Source organism: Microchirus variegatus (genome assembly GCF_963457635.1).
Source record: "Microchirus variegatus genome assembly, chromosome: 16".
In the NCBI taxonomy this organism is placed as follows: Eukaryota; Metazoa; Chordata; class Actinopteri; order Pleuronectiformes; family Soleidae; genus Microchirus; species Microchirus variegatus.
Window position 1 is genome coordinate 7,674,411 of NC_139817.1, and position 25,344 is coordinate 7,699,754.

Consider the following 25,344-nt stretch of genomic DNA (forward strand, 5'->3'; position numbering starts at 1 on the left):
CCATTTCAGTAAGTTAAGATAAAAAAAAGGACTTTCAATTTCTCTCTGCCTGCAGAGCGCACACTGTTATCAAACGGAAGTACACACCCACTCACACACACACACTCACACACACACACGGGCTCGCGCACATACAGCACCAACCCTTCAACTTGATGAAGTTTCCCCTCTTAACTTTAGTTTCAGCGCGGACCAGTCAGCAGTCACCAGCAGCAACAGCAAACGCAACAGAAGAAGAAGAAGAAGAAGAATGTCTTTGTCAATCACTTGGTGGATTTTGTGCGCAGCTTCGCTCTCCTGCGTCGCCCGTTTTGGGTCTTGCGGAAGACATAGACAAGGTAAGATGGTAAAATAGTAAAAAAAAAAAATATAGACATATATAGAGATTTGTGAAGTTTATGAAAGTATACTGCCAACTGTTGCGCTGCAGCAGTGGGACAACGCTACACTCGCGAAGCTCGTGCGTAAATGCGCACGGAGCAGACCTGGATTTTCACAGTTTCTCGTCTCTCACCTCACAGTTTATGTTCTTATTATTGTTTAAGCATCATTTTAATATACAATCTTTGTTTGTCCTTTAAAAAAAGTAGAAAAAAATCCTTAAACTCCTCATTAAAACGTCATGTAGTGATTTTTCTTATGTGACAATTACGCCCAACAGCTTTCACAAACTAATACATGTGGAGTGAAATTCACTCCTCACTCCCTGATGATGCATGGCTCGGTTTGTTTTTGCTTTGTTGTGGTGGAGCCTAGGCCCCTTTATATTATCTGTACTACTGTGGGGAGGAGATGTGGCGTCATGAGGCCAAAGTCCAGTTCTCAGTACGGGCACGGACACACACCTGAATCACCTGGCACTTCCTCCTCCTCCTCCTCCTCCTCCTCCTGTCTTGTCATGTTGCAACAGCAGCCTGCAGACTCTGATGAGCCTGTTGGGAGCTATGTGCCACAAACACAGCAAGATGCAAAAGGGCTCAGTTTCGGAAAAGAAGCAGCTGTGGTTCCAAAGAGCAATTACTGAGCTGCTCTCACTTCACTAATGAAAGCTACATAGTTAAGAGGAAAGTTCAGAAAAGGTCAGTCCATGAGTGTTGGGTTAGATAGTGGCTGTAGACAGAGTGGTGGGGAGAAAAAAAACTCAGTGATGAACTGCAACATTCACACTGTGTCTGTTTCTCTCTTCTCTTATCTCTTGGTGACATGCAGCTTGTTTTGTGCATCATTTCCCAGGATGGAGGGAACATTTCCAGGCCACCAACAGAATTTGTAATAAGCCTGTGAAACTTAACACGTGTAGACAGAAAGTTAACCAGGGGATGGGTGATATGGGCAAAAAAAAATATTGGGTTTTTTTTGGATTTTGATAAAAGTCTGTGGTTCTCAAACTGGAGTGCGTGTACCACAAGTGGTACACCCGTTTGATTCGTTGGTACTTGGAGGAAAATCAAAAATACTGTTTAACCAGGGTATGTGATTGGAGTAGAACAACACAAACAAATAATAAAGAAACCCTAATACATTATATAATACTAATTACAGTCTGCTCAGACTTTATTTTAAACGTTGGAGATGATGGTGTGACTTCAAGAGCTCAATATTTTTTCAGGTGCTACTTGTAATTTTAAAAAAAGTTTGTGAACTACTTGTTGCTTATGATGTTTCAAGAAAACACCTCTTATTTCCGTTAAACTTGGGTTACGTTCAAGTAAAAATACCACTTTTAACTTATAACTGAAGTAGGAAGAAACAGAGAACTCTGGGTAAACATTCAGATGTTCTAATTAAAGCAAATAATTCAAAGAGTCTCTCCTTCTGTCATTTCTCTGAGCATAACCACACGCTTACTAGGCTAACGAGAGGTGATGGGATCATGTAGGCCCCCTAGTGGTCATGTGACCCTGTTGCAGCAATGCATGTCAGTCTGCATGTCTTTAAAACAACAACCTTGCACACCTCTAAAGCATTCTGTTTATAAATGTCCATCATGACCTGAAAAAATGTAGGGTTGAGGCTGCACAGGGTTCTATTTGGAGGAAAAAAAATAACCCTGTCTCTTTTTCTTTGCCTCATGTTCATGGACTAATGCGTAGAACACTTAAAAGCATATAATCTGTTTGGCAGACTCGAGATCTTGGCTTAAGGCCATTGTAACTGAAAACTGCAGCTGTTTTTGGTTTTGATCTCTCCTTTTATGTATGTTTTAGCTACAGTATATGGAGAACCCACTGCTTAACACTAAGATATAACACTAAGTGTTATTCTAAAATGGATAAATCAGCCATTTCCAAGAGAACTGTAAATGTGAGCTGCTTTGGCCTGGTCTCCCTTGTTAAAGAAATATCTATATCAACTGACTTCCTGATTAAGGATAAATAAATAAATATACAAAGGTCAAAAAAAAATTTTTTAACCAAAATGTGTTGCAATTCACTGTATCTTAAGACATCTTCTCTATTTGGTGCCTGATTTCCTTAAGCTTTTCGTCTTAATCCTGGTCCTTTTTAAGCTCCCTCGTTTTCTTTTTTTTTTCTTTTCATCTGCCTGCATCAGTCACCGGCCCTCGTGGCCCATCAGCCACGGCCCACCGACTCTTCCCGCTCTCTTGATTAGCCTCACTGGGCTGAGCTGAGGCGTGGAATTCCCCTGGCCAAAAAATGAGTCCCGCTCCATCCCTGCGATCTGACCAAAATGAGCTCTGAGCCTTTAGGAAAATTAGCGCAAATACTAACCTGAACTGGTCTTTGTATAATCGAGGTAAAGTTTAACAAATTACATTTAGATTGGGATTATGGTCTGTGGCTTTGATGGCTGTATGCCGTAAAGTAGAATTTGGTAGTTTTTTTTGTGTCATCGAGGTGCTGACCTGAACCAGATAGTGATATTAAATTTAAGGTATTTGCAAACCACAAATATCCTGAGTGTATATTCTAAAGAAGTAAAATGGTATGACAAAAACACATTACTTATTAGTAGTTGCTCGTGAGCGGTAAGATAGCGACTGAGCCTCTTTGCAGTGTAACATCAGTATCACTGGTGCACTGGTGTCCCGGTAGCTTCACTAACCGTCTCGCGGAGGCGTAAACACTCGTCTCATTAATTTGTGGAGAAATTATTAATTAGATGCTCACTTGCTGTTTGAAGTAGTCCTATTTTTTTTATTATTAAGAAACCCTCGGGCCACAGAGAGCGAAGCCATTGGTCATTGGAAACCACACTGAACGTGCGGGTGATGTTTTCTGGACTGGACAGCGTTAGCGGTCACTTACTCTGGTGTTATATGCAGAGGCTCAGTGAAAGGAGTGTATAATTCTCTGTCAGTTGTTTGCACACTGTCATTTCTTGTTCGAGTTGTCTTTGCTTTCGTTGTTTTAATTAAATTTTCCTGTTTTAAATAATGATCCTCCAAAAAGTTTTTTTTCTTTGCTACATCAACACAGGCAATTATTTTATGACTTCTGCGAACTTTGAGGGCCACAAATCCATCCGTCCATGAATGTAAAACTGCAGATTTGAGTCTGAAGCACAACGAACAAACAACACCTTGTTCCCACACCAGCGAGGCGATCAATCATTCTGGATGTCACTTTTAAGGTTCCACAGGAACACTTTTCCTTCTCTAAAACACAAATTCCGTGGCCTTATTGAAAGGGGGTGACCTGGGGCTTTCATGTTTTTACTTTAAAATCAATTTTCAATTTTGAGAAGAATCACCTTGGCATTAAGGCAATTTTAACATTCCTTCATGCAGCTATTCAATGTGTAAGAAAATAACATTTTGTTCTGGGGGAGGACAACACGTCTACCTAGAATCAAAGTCACTTTTCGAAAAAGATACAAGGATAACGTCACATGAAAGCACCTCTTAGAATACAGAAAAGCAGGAGAGGAAGAGTGTACTGCGAATGCCACTAACATCGGACTGTGATGAAGAACTTTTAGCTGTGATAAAAGAACTTAAGACTGTGGAGAGTAGCATTACACCTCCAGAAATTAGTAGTAGTAGTAATAGTAGAAGAAAATTATCAGAGCAGATGCAAACACTGGCAGAAGACGCAAAGGAAGGAAACAAGATGCCAAAGACAGGAAAGAGGTCCCAGACCGGGAAAATGCGATGGAGAAAGGTGAACATGGTCAATCCACTGATCAGCCCATACACTTTTGAACAGCAGGTATTAATGGCAACAGACGACACCTCGGCAACAGCTCCCTCAGACACGCTGGTTCAGTTCCTCCACGGACAGACATTCCAGGTCCACGGCACAATCCAGGCTGCGCAGTCGTCTATTCTCCAGTCCCCACAGGTCCAGCATGTACAGCTCTACACCATAGTAAAAAGCGAGCATTCAGAGGACTCGGTAGACATCGAGAGTGACCCTCAGATACGCAGAGAGCTCCTGTCACGGCGTCCTTCGTATAAGAAAATCCTCAACGACCTTTTATCAGACATGCCGGAAGTCGCTCATATCAAGGAGGAAAATGTACAGGAGGATTCGTGTGTTGCTGTTTCCACGCTGGCAAATACAACTATTACTGTTCCCACAAAAAGCTATGACAACAGCAGCAGCCAATACATTGTAAATACACAGGGAGAGGCTGTTCACATGGATAATGATAGTGCAAACTGGGTCCAAAACATAACTAATACCGACACAGAAGTGCCTGCCCAGACTCGAGCTACGATCCAGGATGCACAAACCAGCAATGTTCCCCAAAACCATGTGGTTGCCCAAGCTGTCTCTGGAGAGGTCCAGGCATTTCAGGTCCAGGAAGCACCTAAGAGTACATTTGCCCCCGAAGAGGTCAAAGCTTCTGCCCCTGCCCTCCCCACTCAGGGTACCACAGAGAAGGTGACCCGCAAACGAAAGGGCCCCTTTAAGAACAACGAGAGGCCACAGGGCAGCGATCCAGATGTACGACCACCTGCCAAACTGGCCCGGCTGAAGCAAAACAAAGCAGATCCTTCAGCCCAGAATAGGAGCCAGAAGAAGAGTCCTGTGGCTAAAGACCAGGACATGAGATGGCACGGCTCAGGGAGCCTGCTTCCCGTGTTCTGCGTGGTGGAGCACAGTCAAAACCAGTTGGAGGGAGACAGAAAAGAGGTTCATGCTGAGTTTGTGTTGGTCAAGAAAGATCTGCTGTTCAACCAGCTCATAGAGATGGCCCTGCTGGCTCTTGGCTACTCCCAGAGCTCTGCCACACAGGCTAAAGGTCTGATTCAGGTTGGCAGTTGGAACCCAGTGCCTATGTCTTGTGTAACGGACGCTTCTGACGCCACAGTAGCAGATATGCTGCAGGACATTCACCATGTAATTACCCTCAAAATACAGCTACACAGCTGCACCAAATTGGAAGACATTCCACCTGAGGAGTGGACACACTTCACAGTGAGAAAGGCTCTGAGGGATCTCCTCAAGGACATGAGCCAGAGTTCCCTGGCTCAGAAGAGCCCACTGTCCCAGAGCATGATATCGTCTATTAAAAATTGCGCTCATTATTCAAACGTCTCGGCTGGCAAGTGTCACGAGTTTGGCCGATGGTACAGGCTCTTTAAGAAGACCAAATGCATCAAGGAGATTGACAGTTTTCCAGAGACGTCTCCACACGTGACCCTTTACGAAGAGCGAATCGCCGATAGCCTCCCTGAGCAGAACTCAACCATTCTTTTCTCTCAAGGAGAAATCAACGAAACAGCTTCCATCACCCTGCAGTGACTGTACTCATGGGCTGGTAACCCAACCTTTCACGTCCAGAATGGATAACCTGAAGCTTGCCAGGATCACTACAATACAACGGTCTATGATAGAGCAAGTACACTGAAGACCAGGGGTCCTATGTTTTCCCCTTTTTGGGGGACTATTTTTGTTGCTGAGATTTGTCTTGTGAGTTGCTGGATGCTTGAATTTGCCCAAATGGCATGAATAAAGTACCAATTTGTGTATATCTATCCATTTAATGTTCTTGTTTTAAGAAAAATAATGCTGATAACTATACTTACTTCCTATAAATCTAGCTACATTATATGTAATATATCTATACACATACAATGAATGCCTGTTTGTTAATTACTGTCTGACAGGGTGCTTCAAATTTGGAATGTGATTTTCTAAAGTCACATGCGTGTGCAGTCCCAACTTGTACCCTGTTGTACTTATACCCCTGTTCATCACTTTACTCAAGCATACATGACCCTCAAGGTTCGTCATTGAATCAAAAAAAAAAACATGGCTCAAATTGAAAGGGTACTGCACCAGTGTGCCTTAAAACTAGACAAAGATTGCAAAAATTTGAGAAGGTGGTGTTTATCACAAGAAAATCATGTTTTTCTCTTAAAGCAAATTTAAGAATTTATACCTTAGAATTAGAATCTCTATTTGCACACAAACCAGTTCAACCCATCATTAATATCCCTGACTTGCTGGTAATTTGAACCAGAAATGTATAATATCTTATAAGTTACATATTTGAGTGCAAAAATTGCTTGCCAAGATCATTTTTATTTTTAGACAAAAAAAAAAACTTTTTAAAATCAATTTTTTGCAGTGTAGGCCTCAACACAAACGAAGAGGCAGTTGACTCTGTCAGCTCAGCTGGGCCTGCCCAAGCACATCATCTGCTGCTTCTTCAACAGCTGGGACCAAGGACAGAGTCATGGTGTTTTAGGAAGCAACCGAGTTGAGACAATCAACACACAGACAAAAACTCCCTCCGAGCAGATAAGTCTATAGAGGAACAGGAGCAGGAAGAATGATACTAAGACCTCATTCACAGTGTTCCTAGATCAGATATATTTCCGATATGCCGCCATTTGTGACCTGAACAAGAATCGTCTTATCGGGATGAACTCATAGAGAGCCATTATAACTGCATGAAACGTGTCATATTTCCTGTAAAAAATCAGTTTTCAGCTTACTGATCACTGTTGCCTTTCACACCACCCTAAAAAAAAAGTAAAATGGAAAACTGGCTTGATTTACATGTGGCCTAGTTTTGACATTCCCAGATTGCTCCCAAAACAGCATCATTGTAGATCACCATAATAAAACTGTGAATTTCACTCAAGGAGAGCCTCTCGCTCATACATTACTTGCGTAGAAATCATCTTATTCTTTCGGCTTCTCCCTTTGGGGGTTGCCACAGCTGATCATTTGCCTCCACTATGCCCTATACCTTGTGTCCTCTGTTACACCAACTGTCCTAATGTCCTCCCTCACAACACATAAAAGAGTCCTTTATTCGAAATGATTTATGCTCACATCTCGTCTTGTCCACCCTGGTCACTCCCAACAAAAAGCTCAGAATCTTCGGCTCCACCTCATGACGACGTTATCGTCCTTCCCTTTCACTTTTGCTGCTGCTATCCTTCTGTCACTCATCACAGCTGTCACTTGTCCCCACCCACTCCACCTCTTTTAAGCACTATCCATTGCTGTGGATGTTTGAACCCAGGTAGCGGTCTCACTGTCATTCAAACACAATATTCTGTATTTCATCTCCGCAGTCTTCATTTGTTGTCCATATAGGAAATTGATGGAGAAGACAGATCAAAGGCAACATTATAGACTGATTAAAAAGAAATACACAGACAAACACGGCAAGAGTACTTGGCACCCCCACCTGCATTTTATGGGGAAGTAATGTACATATTGTAGTTTTAGTAGAGGCTTTTCTTAAAGTTGTAGGATGAGTTTTGTGGAAAACAATCTGAATAAAATAAGCGGAGACAACGAAAAAGACTGCTTTGACCTTTGATCTCAGGAGGAAGTAACCAAATAATTAGACTTCACGCACCAACTGGTATATCAAAGCCGCAATATAAAGGATACTAAGAAGGTATATCACATAAAAGCAACCGCTTGAATTGTTTGCCATTACATCCAGAGGAAGTGAGTGAATTGTGAAGATGCAAAGAACTTGGACCAGAGTGGATTATCGGAGAAGACAAACAGGCAGAAAGGAATGAGATAAGTGTATAATATATATTCTTTGTGAAGATGTCGTGGAGGGGAAAGCAGTCCCAGAGCCAGAAAATTCAATGGAGAAAAGTGAACCTGGTAAATCCACTGGTTGGCCCATATACTTTTGAACAGCGGGTGTTAATGGCAGGTGTCACCTCAGCAACAGCTCCCAAAGACAGTCTGGTCCAATATCTCAATGGACAGACGTTTCAGGTCCATGGCGCCATGCAGGCTGCACAATCGTCTATTATCCAATCACCAGAGGTCCAGGATGTACAGATCAACATCGCTGAAGAAAGTAAGATTTCACAGGAGTTGGCAGACAGCGGCACTGACCTTCCGAACCGCAGAGAGCCTCTGGCACGAAGACCTTCATACACGAAAATCCTCAACAACCTTTTATCAGACATGCCAGTGGTCCCTCGTATCAAGGAGGAAAATGTGCAGGAGGATCCATCTGCCACACCCTTAATTGCTGTTACTGTGCCCACACAAGTCTATGAGACCAGCGTTTCTCCCGGAAACCAGGTGGCTGTCCAACCTGCCTCTGGTGAGATCCAGGCATATCAGAGACAGGCATCCCCAGCAGGCAGCACGATTGCTCCTGAGAAGGTTTCTGCCCAGGGTGCCACAGAGAGGAAGACACGCAAACGCAAAGTCCATGTCAAGAACAGTGAGAGGCCACAGGCTGACTCTCTGTTTGAAAGAGCTAAGAAATCAAAGGGAAATGATCCAGATGTAGACCCCAGAGTGGACCCCAGAGCACCACCGGCCAAATTGGCTCGAATGAAACAAAACAAAGCAATACATCAGACCCAGGATCGGAGCCAGAAGAAGAGTCCCATGGCTAAAGACCAGGACAAGCGCTGTCGCGGCTCAGGGAGCCTTATACCAGTGTTCTGTGTGGTGGAGCACAGTAAAAATCAGTTAGATGGAGACAGAGGAAAGGTATATGCCGAGTTTGTGTTGGTCAAGAGAGACCTGTTATTTCATCGTCTTATAGAGATGGCCCTGCTTGCTCTGGGCTACTCTCAGAGCTCTGCCACACAGGCTAAAGGTCTGATTCAGGTTGGCAATTGGAACCCAATTCCTCTGTCTTGTGTAACAAATGCTCCTGATGCCACAGTAGCAGATATGCTGCAGGATATTCATCATGTAATTACCCTCAAAATACAGCTACAAAGCTGCCCCAAATTGGAAGACCTTCCACCTGAGCAGTGGACACACTTAACAGTGAGAAGAGCTCTGAGGGATCTCCTCAAGGACATGAGCCAGAGTACCCTCGCCAAGACGTGCCCGCTGTCTCAAAGTATGATATCATCTATTAAAAACGGTGCTTGTTATTCAAATGTCTCAGCTGGCAAGTGTCAAGAGTTTGGTCAATGGTATAAGCTCTTTAACAAGACCAAATGCAGCAAGGAGAGTGACATGACATGTCCTGAGCATTCTGCACATGTGACCCTCAACCAGCAACCTTTCACAGATAGTTTCCCTCAACAGAGGTCAACCATTCTTTTCTCTCAAACAGAAGCCACCATTTGTGCTCCCTTACCCAGTAGTCTGTACCCTCCTGGGCTGGTAACCCAACCTCTCAGCTTCCAAATGAATAACCAGCAGCCAGTTATGAGTCAGGTTCTAAACCAGAAGTATGCCGTTAGATGCATGATAGCTTCCCAGGGTCTGTCGCCATCACCACAACAGTATGTCAACTATCCCTTCATGATAGCTCCTGCTAAGGTCTTCTCAAAAGCCCCTGATTCCCAAGTTCCTCAGCAGGGACAGTGCAGACAAGAGGGAGCTCAAAACCAGCTAACTGCAGGCTCCTCTGAGGGGCACTGTGATGTACCAAGTGACAACAAACAGTGTGTGAGGGAGGAACTGAAGAGTGCAGATATCTCGCAAGCCGTCTCTTCCTTGGTTGCTTTCGACAGTAGCGAGAATGTGCTGTCAGAGATGGAGGAGGAGGACCAAAAACAGTCCGACAGGCAGACCAAGCACACCGTGCTGCAACTCAATCAAACAGAGGGGGATCGCATCTACCAGGAGGAGCAAAGAAGAAGCCGACTTGGATTCAGCCCCAGTTGCAGCAACATAACATCAAGGTCCACAGAGGGAAGTCTGCTCTCGGTGAGAAGCTTATGGGCAAACAGAGGTGATTTCAACATCAACTGTTCTATCTATGAGGAGATCCAGGATGAGCTAAAGAGAGCCAACGTGTCACATGACGTGTTTGCCAAAGTGGCTGTCGGCAAGAGTAAGGACTGGCTGTGTGAGCTGCTCCACTGTAAGGACGAGCCGAGCCTAGAGAACAAGACTCTCTGGGTGGACCTGTGTATGATCCACTTTTTTCTCAGACTGTCTCAGACTCGTCGAGATTATATCTATGAACTGGAGGGCATATGAACAAAGGCACGCCAATCTTTAGAAAGTAACGGTGACTATACTTTTGACGGATAATGTTACTAAACGACTACCTTGTGTAGGTATGTTTAGAATGATATGAACGATCCCCAGATAATAAATACCTGTTTGAAAAAGAATACTTTGGTTGGCTAATGTGAATTGCAGAACTGTAATTATCTGTCAGATCACTTGAATTAAATGATGCTGAATGGTTTATATAGAATGTAATTCATATATTCGCACCGAAAAATCCTGCCTACTGTATCTTTAATAATACAGCTGTAAGAAAAATATAGATGTGGTCCAGTTTAGATGACACGATGTGCAGTGTTTGGACAGCTGAGTCTGCCATGGGGATACATCGTTAGTGAAGCTTAAAGGGAAAAAAAAATGGGACAGATAATTCACATTTTCTACAGGGTGCATGAGGGTGAATGACACCAACATGGATACCAATTAAGGTTGTGGTTCTGTCGCGCATGCCTCCATGACTCACTCGATTTGTTTTGTTTAAAAAGATAGTGTGTCCAATCCTTAACCATATCTGCAGCAGAGTAGGACTGGCCATCTGCAAACAGATAAGGCTGTGGAAGGGTTTCCCATACGAGTCACTGTAACTATGAAAATAAGGGGGATTTATTTTAAGCATGGGAGTTTCAGGAAGTGATGTGTGTTCTAGGAAACTCAACTTGTGGGAGATAAAGTCACACCAGAAATGAGGAATGCCCAGATGCCCAAATTAAGTATTTCCTGTCGGTTCAAAACATCTTCCATGTCGTATTTATTGAGGCCACCACGCTCTTGGAAACACTCAAAAGTTTGTTTTCATTTCCTCTCCCTCGAGTTTCTTAGACATTCTATCTTGGAAAGCAATCAGTGGAATTTGTGGGACTTAATATTCAAAAGTATTTGCCTTTTCAAACCGTATCTACTCAATTCACATTTCTGCAAGTGTTCTCCTTTTAAATATCGGCACATTTTTTCCAAATATATTTTTTTGATTAATTTCATGAATAGTTTCCCATTCCAATTAATCTGCTGGTCAACTGCTACTAGTTGTAGTACATATGTATATATACATATGTATATACATATATATCACAGATAATGCATCGATTTTATTGAGTTACTCCAAAAACCACAGTCTCACGACCTAACATTAGGTGTAGTAGTGCTACCTTTAAGAAGACAGGGTAGTGAAACAAGGAATTCTGGGAATAGAAGTATGCTAAACTGTGTTGATCAAGTTTTGTCCACTGCAAACACGTAAGCATGTGTGCATCAAGTCACTCATCCACGTCGAGGTCAGTCAATCACACCCTGACTGACGAGGTAAGCTAACGTAGCAATGGCACTAAATTGGTGAGCGCTAATGTAGCATTAAAGCTCCAGTGAGTGACTTCTGTCAAGCCACAAGGAAGTCTGATTAATCACCAAAACACCGCCAATGTGCTCCTCTTTTTGTGAGCATTTTTTTTAGCCATATTCCATCCGTTTGTAGACTAAGTCAAAATGGCAACATTATCCAACAAGGCCAGAATTGTTACCGTGTAAATCTCAAGCCTGTTTTTCTCGATGTAATTGAAATGTCCCACCTCGCCTCACAGGGCTGTGTGCAGTGTAACTAAGCCTCGCGCTCAACCGAAGCAACTGAGGTCATTAGTGTGTACTAAAGGTTTAAGGGATTAAAGAAAGACATGAATCGAGTCTGAACTCGACCGAGGTAGCGCTCAAAGATAATGAACAAGTGATGTCTTGTGTTCACGCCGTGCCAGGTTCAGACAAAGTGGGAGTGGACCTCAGGTGGCTTGTTTTTTTTGACTGCTTGATGCTGATGATCGTTGAAATTGAGCTTACTCGATAGCACTCAGAGATGTTTGTTCACAGGAGAACGGTGTGGGCTAAAGGTGACAACGTTGTGAAAACGGGTATAGATCGATACGATGTGCTCGCCTCTGTCTGTCTTCACTTTCAGTCAAAATAGAGGACGTCTTAAGGTTCAATGGAGGACATTCCAGGCTATTTTTCATCACCACACTATTTTATTAAGTATTTTATCTTTTCTTTGCACACTTGGCTATAAGTCAACAAAGAATAGACGGATATTCAAAAAGCACTCTCTTTGACAGTTTTCCAGCATTTTCACATGGAAAAACAGTGCAGCTAATCATAATTGGTTCCACATGGTCATCCATCACATACATGTAGCTTCAATTGAAATTTTGGCAATGGAAGCAAAAAAATAAGAGCTGTATTTTTTTTTTTTATTGAAGCTACGTGGCACTTGAGAATGCTTTGAAAATGAAATGTTGTGAATTTTTAATGAGATATAAAAGAACAGTAACAGCAGGCTGAATATTTCAATATCCCAAATTGTAGAATACACATAATTGTTTCTTAGATTCCCTACTGTGTTATTATGACAGTTGCTTTGTTAATGGGTATCACATGAAACCGACAGTATATATTCTATTTGAATAATCTGCAGTGTATATTGTAGTAGCTTTGTTCAACTTTAAACTAATGCATTGAATGATTTTAATTAAATGTCATATAGAGCCAAAAATATGTATCTTTTAAATGATTTCCATGCAGCCATTATATCTGATTGATTGATAGAAAACATGGAACAGACACTTGATGATATTTAATTATTTTAGCAATGTTTTTCCTCATCTTTGACACTATGTGCTCCATTGCTGACAGAACACACGGCGTCTCGTCGTTTCAACAGTAAATCAACAAAACCAATTATAAGTTCCAGTTCTGCAGGTATTCAGAGGTTACAGATTTCGCTCCAGTGAATCCTGTTAACATTTTCCCGTTATAGCCTCAACTAATGACTGGATCGCGGCAACTGTTTCGTGTGGGGGGAGACAAAAAGGAAATGAGGTCAATTGTATTACAAGCCAGTTAAGTTCAGTTCCGTTCAGTTTTCGTAGGAAACAGATCAGATTTGATGGTTCATAACTTGCATCTGAAAAGGCACTAATGTGCACATCATCACCGACACCAGTGGAGTGTACTGAAGCGGAAGATTTGATTGAGTCATGGAGATGATTCAGAAACGGAACGTATCAATGGTGAATTTACGAATGAGAGTCATCGATTTCAACATCTCTCCACTGAATCATTACTCTATCTCCCGTCTTTCCAGGTCGACGGCGAAAAAGCAAAAAGCCGTATTCCAATATCTTAATTCAAGATCGGCAGTTTCTGAAATAACTGCGTTTCTCACTCATTGTGACGCTCAGTTTGTACTTCAGCAGGTCATCGCGATCACGCCTGCACACCTAAAACTCACACTTATTAACCTCATGCCAGGAGAACGCTCTTTCAGGCTCAACTTTCGGTATCAAGTGAAACTCACCAACTACCATTGAAAGCAGTATTTTCTCTGAATAATAATATTCCTCTCTCAAGAAAAGAGCCACCGTATCGATCCTCTCGTTCCAATCCTCGAGGGCATCGACAATACAATCGCTTGAAAATGACATTTCAACAGACGAGGAGAATGAGCCACTCGCGCTCGCTCTCCGTCTGTCTCATTGATTCAGCCGTGTAATCAGATCCTATCACAGAGTAGAACTCTTACGACACAAACATTAATGGCTGCAATCTGTTGAGTCCTCGAAGGTCCATTTCACAGCGTTTGACAATTCCAAGAATCAAACTTCATAGTGGCTTTTAGGATGTGTGTGTGTGTGCACTGTGTGTGTGTGAAGGAGATGAACTAAATGTGCCCTCAGGAGCTGCCTCTACAGGTTGGATGTCGAAACTTGCCGATAATGATAACGTTAATAATAATGAAAACAAGCACCCATGAAAGCGCCCGTGTCTTATGATAACCATGGCTACACAAGTCCTGATCGGTCATGTTGTCAAGGCAGAACAAAGCTGCACACAAACACTAAGAGTGGCAAGACAATAGACTTTATTTAAAAGCCTTAAGGAAGTTCGCTTTATCAATTGTTGGGGTTATTTATTGCCTTATCACTGCTGGACGATAGATAGATAGATAGATAGATAGATAGATAGATAGATAGATAGATAGATAGATAGATAGATAGATAGATAGATAGATAGATAGATAGATAGATAGATAGATAGATAGATAGATAGATAGGAGTCAATCAATAGATTAGTAACTATGGTTGTGGACAAGGACAGTAGTCAGTGAAAATGTACTGACTGTGGCTGTATCACTTTCTTTAAGGCTTTGTGGACATGATATGTTGAGAATGCTGTCACAAATTTCACATTTGGCAAAAAGGAAAAACAAAGTTGAAACTTGAACTCAGAACTTTACAGAACTTTGTGGACAAAGGTTAAAGATCAAGGTCAGAGTGACCTGACTGTGGTATCATAGAACACCCGCGGGCAATTTCATCTGACTCGAGTATGAACCTTACCACTCGAGTGGTCAAAGACCAATGTCTCTTTTTCACATTGTGAATGTGTGTTAAACTCCTCAAGAGATTATTTTTTTGAATTTGGCAGATATCACTTGATTTGAGTGGCCACAGGTCAACATTATTTGGCCTCTTGAACATTAGGTTCCTTTTAAAACTCTATTTGGCCATGTCAGTAACCATTACCTGATGATGTCAGCAGTAAATAAGCACATAAATATTACGCCATCTCCGGTTCGCGAGTAGTTTTCCACAGATTTTCAAGCATGAAGGTGCCCGGGTTACTGGATAGGGTGACAGAACCTTGTGTCTTGTGTGCAGGGTCATCAAACCAAAGCATTAAGTCAACAAATGTATGTTTTGTGAGTTGAGGAAAACATCTTGAATCATTTGAACTGGTCAGCGAAGGCAAACGAGCCCTGTTGTTTCCATTCTAGTTCACTCCTCAGTGACGGGGCATCATTTGAACCCCGAGTGCTTCATTGTCTGCTGAGTATTGACAATGCATTTAGGGGAACAGAGTTTTAGCTCACCCGAAAAACGCTCACGACAAATGGGCAGCACAAGAGGTTGTTATAATTTTCCCACACGGTCGATGCAGCAGCAGTGGCTAGCGTTGAAAGGCCTGTGGCGGGGTTCTCATCTGTGGGAGTTATTGACTTTCTTAATCTAAAATGTTGTCTTTCTCTCGCTCGGAGCACTGCTCGCGCATACAGCAATGGCGATATTAAAAATGGGGAACAGGTTCGTATCGAAGTCATATTCAATTCACACTGAAGTGAGATAACTCGGCGTCCCAGTTTTGGCAATATGTTTTTAATATTAATGCTAGGATAAAATAAAACAAAACACTCAGGAAAACAAACTTTGCAGCATATGTGTGTGTCTCCATTAAATGATAGGAACATCAATATTTCATCTTCACATAGACACACATTATCTCTGCTGCGCCTCAAACCATCTATAAATAATATTACTGAGTGACAGATGGCAGATTCTGGGGGGAACGTATGTAGAGGTGGAAACTGTAACTTTGCGAACACATTTTTAACATTCGGCAGAAACCTTTGCCAGCATTCTCTCCCAAAGCTGTTAGCGCGCTAAGATGTTGCATGAAGTTGTCAGTGCGAGGAAAATCTTATCAGGATCTTATTAGTATTTTGTTGCGGCACAACATCAGAATGAATGCGAGTCGGATATTATCGACCCATCATGCACTTGGCTTTATGGGCAGTTAGTGCTGAGCTTTACCTCCTTGTAAAACATTAAGGGCTCCTCAATTTAGGCTATAAACATTTATATATATACAGTATATTGTACAAGTGGGCGGTTTAGAATTCCATCTTCAGAGGTAATGTACTCATGTTTGTGATGAGTGGAAGGCTTTTAAAATTGTGTCAAGTCTTTAGTTTTTATGCCTTTTTTTGTTGTTGTTGCCGACTGCTTACAGGGTTTATGCTCTCGGGAGCTCAAGCGTCCCAGATAGGATCATAAATATGTCAGAATTTCCCTGTAAGTACTGAGGTCTGAGAAGGGATCTGATTTTTTTTGGAAGGTTTGACGTTGACAATGTCTGGAGCTTGTCAAGTAGATAGTTGAACTGGAAATGGAACACACGAAAAGTAATGACTCCATCTGTCGCTCCTCTTCTTCTTTGATGTTGAAGCCCGGTTTATACTCGTGTGCGTGATGGTTCCATGTACCTGCCTCACACGGAAATTGGGCATGTCAGAGTGGATTTGCCTTCATCAGCAGCTCTTCACGATCACAGGGTCAATCACAGGGTGTTGGATGGTCGCATTATGCCTCCTTATACCTTCACCTTTCCTTTACCTTTACTTCAACTGGTTTATTCCACCTTCACTCACTTTATCCGTTTAATTTATTTTTACCACAACAACCATTTTGGCCATATCATTCAGCCTGAGTGAAAGACTTGATTGAAATAAATGGGTCATTATCTGGCTTCAGGGGGTGAGACCATTAATTGGGCTTTATTGGGGGTGTAGGAAAATACCTGCACTGAAATATTGTGATATTTCGTGGCATGAACCTGTATGTATGGACATATCAGACATTTTATTTGTTTATGCATGGTTATTTTTTTCTATAAGTGCTTTTCTCAAAATAAACAATTTGTGGGGGTAAATTGAATGCAATACATAGCTTTGAATTCTTGCCAAATACACAGCCCTACTTTTTAATCAGTAAATAAATACTGCAGCATGCAAAGTCCTATGAATTTACTGATCTCATGTGCAGTCACTATCCAAACTGCCCTCACATTCTGGTCCTCTTTAACAACTTCTGTTAAACACAGCTATGAGAACAGGATGATAAGTTTCAGAGTGACTGACTCTTTCACTTACTAATGCTGCCTGTTAAGGCATAAAACAAGAACTTTCGCATGACCTCGCAAATCCACCGGTGTGGTAAGACCGCATACGCGTTCAAGTCACCACATGCCGCTGCCAAGAGGAGGGTTCCTGTTCTTTTGGATGGATTCAGTGGGGCATGAACAATCTGGTAGTTCCTGATGACACAATAGCCAGATACGTGGAAAGAAACACCTGCAGTGGCTTGACTGATTTTCAATTTCGCAGCACGTCAGTCAAATTCTCGCTGATAAACTTGCGTCCTTTTTAATGCTGCAATTACAAGCAGAGCATCGGGAGGGGGTTGGAAATTACATTGGATTTTTTGGCATGAATGATCAAATCTTAGTTTATTTTACTCACAAGAAAGTTTTGTTTGTGTAAATTATAGCCTTAAGTATTGAGAAAAATATTGGGCAGCGGAAACAGACAAAGCGTAATTAGTTTTAGATCAAATTATTGAGACAGAAGCAGACGTCACTGAGGCCTCAAGCACATGAAATGCCTTTATGTTTTACCTGGCTTTCAATTAAGCTTTTTTTTCATTTACTTCTGTTTGAAACACCATTTTATTTTACTTCTAACATTGTTACTCTTACATTTTCATCTTTTATTTAACAATTTTAGTCTGTAAATTCCGACTCTTGACTGAACATTTATTTAGTTTGTATATCTATTATATTTTAGCCCATGAAGCACTTTTACGTGTCACTATTTAGAAGAAATATACACTAGAGGATGATTGACTCTCACTTTCCACATAATTGTATTACTATTTAAGAGATTGCTATGGTACAGCTCTCACTTTGAGATTAGAATTATTACATAGCTGTATTTTATGCGATATAACAACTTTATGACTCCACAGTAAGTGGCTCAGAAGCCTGATCTATATCTTTATAAACATCACTATATGCCACTTCTCTTTGAAGTGAAAGCCTTTAGCGTTTTTCCTGCGGTTGTGGGTTTGAATCACCTTCAATTCCTTGTGAATCATTTGGTTTGTTATTGCGAGAGATGAGGGATGAATAATTCACAGTTTGGCAGATGGTGCCATGCGTCTTCTTCTTTTCTTTTTTTTCTTTTTTCTCTCCCCCCCCCCCTGCAGGCCTGTGCTTCTTATGGCAAACTCACATCATGGCAATCATAATGTCCCCCCATCATTGTTTGCCACGTGTGCCTTCTGGACTGCAGAAGCGCTCGCTGCCTCCTGTTAAATTAAAAGAGCCTTGACGTTAATTTTGCTCCTGCAGATGCAAAGCTGGAGATGTTGCAAAGTCATAAATGGTTTTGAGGAGATCTGTCACCACACACACACACACACACACTCACACACACACAGAGAGAGAGGGAGTTCAGGAAATGTACTTTGTCCAATTGATTGCCTGAGAAGCGGCCAAGACAGACTCTAATTGCATTGAGTGGGATTGTTTGGTTCGGCAGACCTTGGACTTTTTTGCAAATGTCAGAGAGGGGATTTTCAGGAGAATCACTGGAGCAGGAGGGATTTCTCGATCCCCGCTGTTGTTTTGTTACTGAGACCAAGTGGGGAAACAGGTAGAGGCTCAAATTAGACAATTTCAGGAAAAGATAATGCCACTGCAGACTAGGGAGGGTGTGGAGATTTCCACCACTGAGCTGACATTGGGGGGAAAGACGCTTGTGATTGACAAAAGCAGCTGCTAGAAACAGGGAACGGGCTAAACCCACAAGAAAGTGAATTAGAAGACGGACACAACAGAAACGTGTGAAGGAGAGAGGCAAGCTGGGATGAGTGTTAAATCTTGCATGGCGTAGATTAATGGAGTCTGCAGAACCTATCAGGTTGCGGAACGACAATTAACTCTCTCACTGCGTCCCTCACCCTCTCGCCACCTGCCATACCAACACACACAGACTCTGATTACAAAAGCATGGGGTCTCACACGCCTTTTAGATAAGGAAGGTTTCAATGCGGTGAATCTATTCAGCGAAAATTAAAAAAAAGCATACATTTATTTGCAGTGGGCTTGCACAGACCTAACCTTTACTTCTCTTCAAGATTATTGCCTGTTGTGTTTTTCCATCTACCAACGATCAAACCAACCAATCCAGGCCAGCGTTTTGTGTCATGCTCTGTGTACCAAGGTGCACAGGACCAGACCTGCTGCTGCTGCTGCTGCTGCTGCTGCTGCTGTTAGAATATGAGTTGGTTCATTACTCCCCTCAGGCTACAGATCAGCCCCCTAGGTCATTTCCCAACCACATGAGAGCGCACAGAGCTTTTACTGTTTGTCGAAATGGCAACCGATTCCTAAAAACATGTTTGTGTTTCAGTAGAGCTCCTTTGATCAGGAAAAATAATACTTTTAAGGAGGTGCTTGAAGCCCACTTTGATCTTCCCACATGGAGCGCCATAGGAAATAGCTGCCCACAGGCCCGTGTCTATTCCTTTAATGAGCTGCATCTGAAATGACCTGTGTGGGTCACTGTGGGATCCTCAACACACACTTTTTAAAAAATATTGAGCCCCTCGTTTTCCTGTGTATCCATCACTTCTTATCTGAAATTCAGATACTCTTTTGAACTTTAATTTGAGTTCAAAACATGCAGCCTAGAAGCGCATCTGTCAATCTGAAGTAAATAGAGTATTATCCAGGGCTTTGAGTGCAACTTGGTCTTGGATCCACTTTGAATCCATCTGTTAATTAAGATAGTGACGTTGTGTTGTTTTGCTATGAGAAAGGAGGACACGATCGAGCTAAATGGTCCACTTGAGCGCGCATCACGACACCAAAGCGTCTGAAAAGTGATATGTTCTGTGCCGTAGAGGGCAAAGGGACAAACTAATCTGTAATAATATCTATTTATTTCATTCAATTTGACAATGGATCCAACTCTGTTGATTATCCAGTACTTGTTTGGACCATAAAATGTCAAAAAGTGTTCCCCAAACTCCCGAAAACGATGATGTCGAATACGATGTCTCGTATTGTCCGCAAATCAAAATGAACAACTTACAGCAAAGAAACCAGAAATTATTCACATTAAATTAGTTGAAAAATCAAAATAACAATTGATGTTTAATTTCTGAGCCACTTTCCTTGATGGTTTATGGGGCGAAAATTACAAATTGATTGATTGCAACGCTTGGTAAAAACAATTTGCTCTACGTGCTTTGCAATGAAAGTGCACTTCACCGTGTGAAAAGACGTTTACAACAGTGTTCTCATCAGAGCCGTGCCCTGACACCAGTGGACAAAAGACAGAGGCCGAGTCACAACCTGTTCAAAGGTGTGACAAATAATAATGTATAATACTAATAACTACTTCAAATGTGGAGCAGTGGAGCTTCTGTTTCATAATGTCTGTCATTTCCAAATGCCTTGAACGTGAAGTTGCAGTGAAGACGAAGAAATCCCCTCTGCCGTTTTCCTCAGTTTCTTGGCACACCGCGCTTCACTGTTATCTTGAAGATAGCGTGTGTTCTCGTTGGCGTTTCGCAACCATCTAAGTCATCAACAACAGGCTGTGTTTTGTTGTTGTTTGCTGCTACATGGCTACTGCACATTGGGTTCTTTAAGTCACCTTTGGTTATAGACTAGGATGTAGAAGATGAGGACAGAGCATAATCTTCTGGTACACTACAACAAGCTGGGACCGGGTCCCCCAAAACAAATCAACCAACCCGCCCCATATGAGGATTTCCAAAAGCAATTGGCGTCGTGCACATGTTGAGCAACTCAGATCTTTATCCAAATACGCGTGCATGCGTGCATGAATGTGTGTAAATCTTGGCCAGGCTGAGCCTGTCAGAAGGGCTATCTGCCAACCCGAAATGGATGCATCGAAAATCAGTTTCAAGGCGTCATATTTCATGAAGCTGGCTGATTTGCTGGACGACGTACAATGATTGGAATGCTTTGTTTGTCTGGGACTGTATGTATTTATTGTTGTCGTGTTTATTGTACGGTCTGTGCAACGACATGAAGGATTCTCGATGATATATCTGGAGCTATGGATGGATTTGAGATAGAGGAATCCCTGACTTGACTCTTTCTGTGTTGACAACAGACATAGAGGAACAGGCTGTGTTTAATACAAGTCTGACCCAAAGAAAGATCCGTTCTGTAAAATATTACTATTATTAAGGCTTACCCACTGCAGAGTCGGTAATGTCATAGAAATACAGTATATGTAGAGATGGGGGTGGATCTATGATAAAGAAAAATCTACTAAAAATCCCTCATGAATAGGAAAAAATCATTAATATTAGCCACCTCGCCCTCATCATTCAGGGACTTGATGACTTAATTATCTTTTGTGAGATAAAATCATGAGTTTTGGAGCCATTTTAAGTGATATGTTCAGGGAAATTCAATTTGAAATCGCCTCATATCTTTTATTTGGAAATTTGTCACAATTCTCAAGTATCTTTTATTTAAATTTTTAGGTGGTGAAATGATGCACCCTTTTTTTCCATTTTAAGAGTGACTCATTTAAACAGGTTTGTGCTTTTGTGTCGTCATCATCTCCATTCTATTTAACAAGGAAGTACTTATCTTTTATTTATTTGTGTTTTTGATGACCAAATGCAATGTAAAACAACGGTATTTAAGTTTTTTTTATGATACCAATGAATCATCTAAGTGATATATGGTTCAGTAGCAGTTTCTTGTTTTATTGCAGACTGAAAAGCTGTCATTGGCCTCTCCTCACATGATCTGCCATTAGTTTTCTTGCCGACTGCCTCTGTGACACCGTCTGCAGACATGTCTTATTGTACTTTGCGGACAAGAGGAGCAGAAATCAATATGTCACACCTGTTTTCCTCCATCTTCTCGAGGCAGCTCAGTTTAGACTTATTGAACACTGTTATATCGGGAGAGATTGAGTGCACGTCGGCTCACGTCTGCATGCTTTCTTGTGATTCTGCTGCAGCCATGGACACTCAAGGCATTTAGTGACCACAGAGAGAGAAGAGCAAACAATCTCAGCTTCCAACTATTCTGGAAAGTTTGTTTAGCAAGGATCAACACTGAGCATGTGGTGAGGGGAACTATGGGAATAAGATTGCTCATGGGGAGGTTTGTCAGATTTCTTTGGTATTAATGTTGTACCTTAAAGTGTTTTACAGATGCATAGAAACACATCCTAGCATATCGCAGATGACACGTACGCACAAGCCCTCTTTGTATTACCGTAATTACGCGGCAGTTTGTGCCGTCGTAAAAGATTCTGGCGGTTTCTGAAGCTGAGGTGTTGCACGTCAAAGCCAATGTGTGGTTATAGCAGTAATCTCAGTCACGCTGTTACAAGAAGCTGGCAAATCACTGTCTTTGCCACTAGAAAGGGAAAAAGTGATACATTAAAGGTGCATTATGTAATAAATCTAAAGCAACTGGCCATATTGGGGCAGCTGTGGCCTAGTGGTTAGGGCTTCGAGCTCGAGACCGGAAGGTAGCCGGTTCAATCCCCGACCAGTCCGCAGCTGAAGTGCTGTTGAGCAAGGCACTTAACCCCCTCACTGCTCCCCGAGCGCCGCTCACTGGCATGGCAGCTCACTGCGCTGGGTTAGCATGTTCTCCACCTCACTGTGTGCTGTGTGTGTTCACTAACTCACTGCAGAATTGAATTTCCCCTTGCGGGACTTAAAGGGTTTCTTAATTCTTAATTAATTAATTAATTAATTAATTAATTAATAAAATCCTCCTCATATGTCACAGAGACTCAGGAATAATGTTCATATAACAAACTGAACTCACCAACAACAACAAAATTTTTGCATTAAAAAAAAATATTTTGCAGACTGCAAATCATGTTTGTGTTTTAAAATAATGTTTTGGCATGTGGCGCCACCTACCGCCGTCTACCAATCATTGCAGTCAGTAGAGTCTCAGCTGCCGAGCAACCACGGGTTGCCAGTTAAAACGAAACCTAAAAGACCTCGGTATTTTGAATGTGAATGTAGGAACCGTTTTTGGCCACATTCTTACATATGGCACCTTTAAATGTTTTATAGTGCTCAAATTTCAAATTCAACACACACAATCAGGTGTTTGTGTACAACTACAGTGTTTTTTCTCAATAAACCACGTGAAAGTGATATTATTGCTATCGTGGACCATGTATCGTATATCGTACATGAGGTACCATGTGATTCCCACCCCTAAAAGAGTATATTTTTGTGAGACAGTGTTGGTTTGTTGTGAGATACAAATGGAAAATCAAATAATCTAACGTTTGTCCGTCTGTGCCTTCGTTCGGACAGAAATGTCACCTCTCTGTTTCTTCTCTGTCTTTTGAAGAAGCAGCCTGACAACACAGAGATAAACCTGACCGAAACACAGCAGGGTCGAGGACAGAGGCAGCCGTTTCCCAGCAGCGCGCCCCGACATACTGAATAAACATTGGCAGCAAGTCAGTCGTTCTCAAAGTGGACTTTTTTTTTTTTAATGTCGCCACCGTCTTTCCATGACTGAATGATAATGAAACAAAACGGTCACCTAACTGACCTTGATCATTCTGACCTCGCACACGTGTCGTGGTGTGTTTGAACACGCTCTCTGTGATCTGACGTGCTCCGGACAGAACCACGCGCGATTTTAAAACGCGAACCACAATAAGCTGCTTGATCCGCTGCCGTGCGGTTTTTAAAGCTGCTCGCTGTGAGATTCCCACTGCTTTCGCTCACTTTTCCTGCTGCCAACTGCCACATGTCTGGATCTGCACGGGGTGGTGGTGGTGGCGGTGGTGGTGGTGGAGGGGGGATTTCGACGATCCCTGCTGTCTCATTCTCTTTGAAATAGAAAGTACAACAGAAACACCTGTCACACTCCTATATCTGCGCCTGCAGGAGTTTTACTTTATGAAATATATGTGTTTTTTGAAAGAAAAATGTGTCAATTTCCAAGACACAAGCCACACATTTTAATTATTACATGAAGCGTTTTGAGTCACACAGCCTCCCACTGCTTCCCAATTCAAAGAGCTGTCAAATCCTTATTTTTAGGGGGGGAATTAAAGAAGTTTACCTTATCTGAAGCAGGTTAGAGTTTAACGCAGTGACCTCATTTCTCCCAGAGACACACTCGTACAAAGAAGGCGCACAGGAAGTGGGGTACTGAACTTTGTCTCTCTCGCTCTCTCTCGTGTCTCAGCAGATGGAGCGCCACCCGAGCTCTTCATCTTCAACGAGTTGTGCGCCTTGAAGGACGAGCCGGGGCCGTGCAAGGCCATAAAGGAGAAGTTCTTCTTCAACGTCGACACGGGACACTGCGAGCTATTCGAGTACGGAGGCTGCGGCGGGAACGCTAACAACTTTGAGACTTTGGAAGCGTGTGAGGAAACGTGCGTCGTATCAGGTGAGTTTATATAGATACACATACATATACATGTGTACATATATATGTATATATATGTATAAACATATACTTATACGTATATACATATATAAATATATACATATACACACACACATATATATATATATATTTACGATACAAATAATGAGGTCGTAATATATCTTGTTTGCAAAAAAATCTGTTTTGTTTATAAGGAGTGTTCTTCATTAGACTTTATTGCCACCTTGGGCCTTAAATCCTATTACAAAGTCATTTTGGCATGCGACTAAAGTGGAACATCGCCAACACATTAATTCTCTCAGCTGTTTTCCTTAAGGCGTTTTCGTTATTGAAAAAAATAAAGAATAAGAAGGGAAAAAAAAAGCACTTTAAAGAGAAGCAGTCGCTATCATATTATTTATGGTGCTGTACATGGATTGCTCAATTGATGATAAAGAGGAAGTCGTTCACAACTTCTAAAGAAAGTGTTTCAACTAAATAATTGGATGTCCCAACTGTCATGTCGCGATTAAAACCATTTATATATCCATTTTGAGGATAGTCTTCAAAAGGGATATGTATTTATTGCACGTAGAAAAGGGAGTCCCACAAGGTTCAATTGTCGGCCCATTATTGTTTACTATGTATATATATGTAAAAAAAAAAAAAAATCTAAATTCATCTCTTCATTTATATGCTGATGACACCGTCATCTACATTTTGCACTTGGCTGTTCCAAAAGTTAGAACAGAATTGGGAAAGAAAGCATTTAAATTTTCAATCTTCAATCTGAATTTCACCTTCAAAATCTAGTACCCCTGCCTTATTATAAAGTTCTGGTGTAAACTCTGGAGTTTAGGCCGTCTGTTTACAA

The 25,344-nt window shown here is 41.8% G+C and overlaps 2 protein-coding genes across 3 annotated transcripts in view; both read left to right on the top strand.

Moving 5' to 3' along the window:
- The first annotated feature begins 203 nt into the window (after positions 1-203).
- tfpia (tissue factor pathway inhibitor a) overlaps positions 204-25,344 on the top strand; it is a 41,086-nt gene continuing 15,945 nt past the window's right edge. Inside the window, exons 1-2 of one of the 2 annotated variants that reach the window (XM_083903118.1) lie at positions 204-338; positions 24,288-24,491. In XM_083903118.1, the coding sequence (XP_083759244.1) occupies positions 251-338; positions 24,288-24,491 (292 nt within the window). In that variant the 5' untranslated portion in view covers positions 204-250. The remainder of the gene's footprint in view (positions 339-24,287; positions 24,492-25,344) is intronic. The other variant, XM_083903119.1, reaches the window with a different exon arrangement.
- LOC310938316 (DNA-binding protein SATB1-like) lies at positions 8,100-10,361 on the top strand (the record flags this gene model as incomplete). Its single annotated transcript, XM_083902809.1, has 1 exon — positions 8,100-10,361. The coding sequence occupies one exon, from the start codon at positions 8,100-8,102 to the stop codon at positions 10,359-10,361; it is 2,262 nt and encodes a 753-aa protein (XP_083758935.1).